The 1,494-nt window shown below is 58.6% G+C and overlaps 1 protein-coding gene across 1 annotated transcript in view; it reads left to right on the plus strand.

Moving 5' to 3' along the window:
* The first annotated feature begins 790 nt into the window (after positions 1–790).
* Positions 791–1,494, plus strand: part of LOC108521570 (keratin, type II cuticular Hb1-like) — a 13,340-nt gene continuing 12,636 nt past the window's right edge. Inside the window, exon 1 of the mRNA XM_017861446.1 lies at positions 791–1,489. Coding sequence (XP_017716935.1) covers positions 1,106–1,489 — 384 coding nt within the window. The 5' untranslated portion in view covers positions 791–1,105. The remainder of the gene's footprint in view (positions 1,490–1,494) is intronic.

A 1,494-nucleotide genomic window follows, 5' to 3' on the forward strand; every position in this document is an offset into this window, starting at 1 on the left:
AAAAACTCAACCCTCACTCAGCCCCCAAAGATTCAGACCCTGGGTAAGACCAGGCTGGAGGAGGGCTTGGAGGAGGGGTCGCCTTTCAGATTCTGACTCTGCCCCTCTATGGATCCTTCTATGTATGACCTTAAACAAGTCACTGGACCACCCTGAGCTCACACCTTCCCAATCAGGTAAATGGGCACAATAATACCAACCTCAGAAGGATGCCCTGGGAGCTAGAGGAAATAATATAGCATAAAAAGGCCTCAGCACAGTACTAGGCACATTGCGGGCACTCCATGAATACAACTCCCTTCCCCTCACCCAAGCAGAGTGGAGAGGAGTACAGGAAGGAAGGACGCTTACAAGAAGAGGAGGTATGAGCTGAGTCCTGAGATAGAAGAGAAGAGAAAGGTTTTGCCCAAAGGGACACAGGATGAAATGATAAATTAACAATAGAATAAATAGAACAAATAATGAATAAATAAACTAACATTTACAGAGTTCTTATTAAGTGATAGGTAGGGCCCTAAAAGCTTTCTGGTCATTATCTCGTTAGATCCTGGCCACAACTGTCAGCGCTTACTATTATTATCGCTATTTTGCCCGTGAGAAACTGAAGCTTAGAAAGGTTATTCAGCTGCCCAAGGTCATGACATGAACCTGCGGGACTGACTTCAGAGGCCCCACCCCCTCGACACACGCATACACTTGCCCCGCACACCGTGCAGAGATGCCAGATAACCCCGCTGGCAGGGGACCAGGGCCATGGGACTGGGACGGAAGCTGGGGCCGGATCCAAGAAGGAAACGCTTCGAGTCCCGGTGGAGGGGTGGACAGGCAGAGGGGTTCCACTCGCAACTGCCCGCAGCGCATGGGCAGCGGAGCTGACCAGGCGCTTCCTGGCCCCATAAAGCTCGGGCGGGAGGTGAACGCCGTTTTATGGAGGCGGCCGGGCGGCCCGGCCCGCTTTGATTCCCGGCTCCGCGAGGGGCAAGGGCCGAGCCCTCCAAGCTCGTAAACGCCTTGGCCGCGAGCTCCCTCCCCCGGCCCACGGGCAGCCATATAAGGCGCAGCGCGGGCTTGGGGTCCAGCTCCCCGCTCCTGCTGCCGCCGCACCATGTCCTACCTCTCCTCCCGCCTCAGCACCCCCTGCGGGGTCCGCGCCTTCAGCTGCGTCTCCGCCTGCGGACCCCGGCCCGGCCGCTGCTGCATCACCGCCGCCCCCTACCGTGGCATCTCCTGCTACCGCGGCCTCTCCGGGGGCTTCGGCAGCCACAGCGTGTGCGGCGGTTTCCGCGCCGGCTCCTGCGGACGCAGCTTCGGCTACCGCTCTGGGGGTGTGTGTGGACCCAGCCCCCCATGCATCACCACCGTGTCGGTCAACGAGAGCCTCCTCACGCCCCTCAACCTGGAGATCGACCCCAACACGCAGTGCGTGAAGCAGGAGGAGAAGGAGCAGATCAAGTGCCTCAACAGCAGGTTCGCGGCCTTCATCGACAAGGTGGG

Source organism: Rhinopithecus bieti, unplaced genomic scaffold (assembly GCF_001698545.2).
Source record: "Rhinopithecus bieti isolate Rb0 unplaced genomic scaffold, ASM169854v2 scaffold_56806, whole genome shotgun sequence".
NCBI classification, from domain to species: Eukaryota; Metazoa; Chordata; class Mammalia; order Primates; family Cercopithecidae; genus Rhinopithecus; species Rhinopithecus bieti.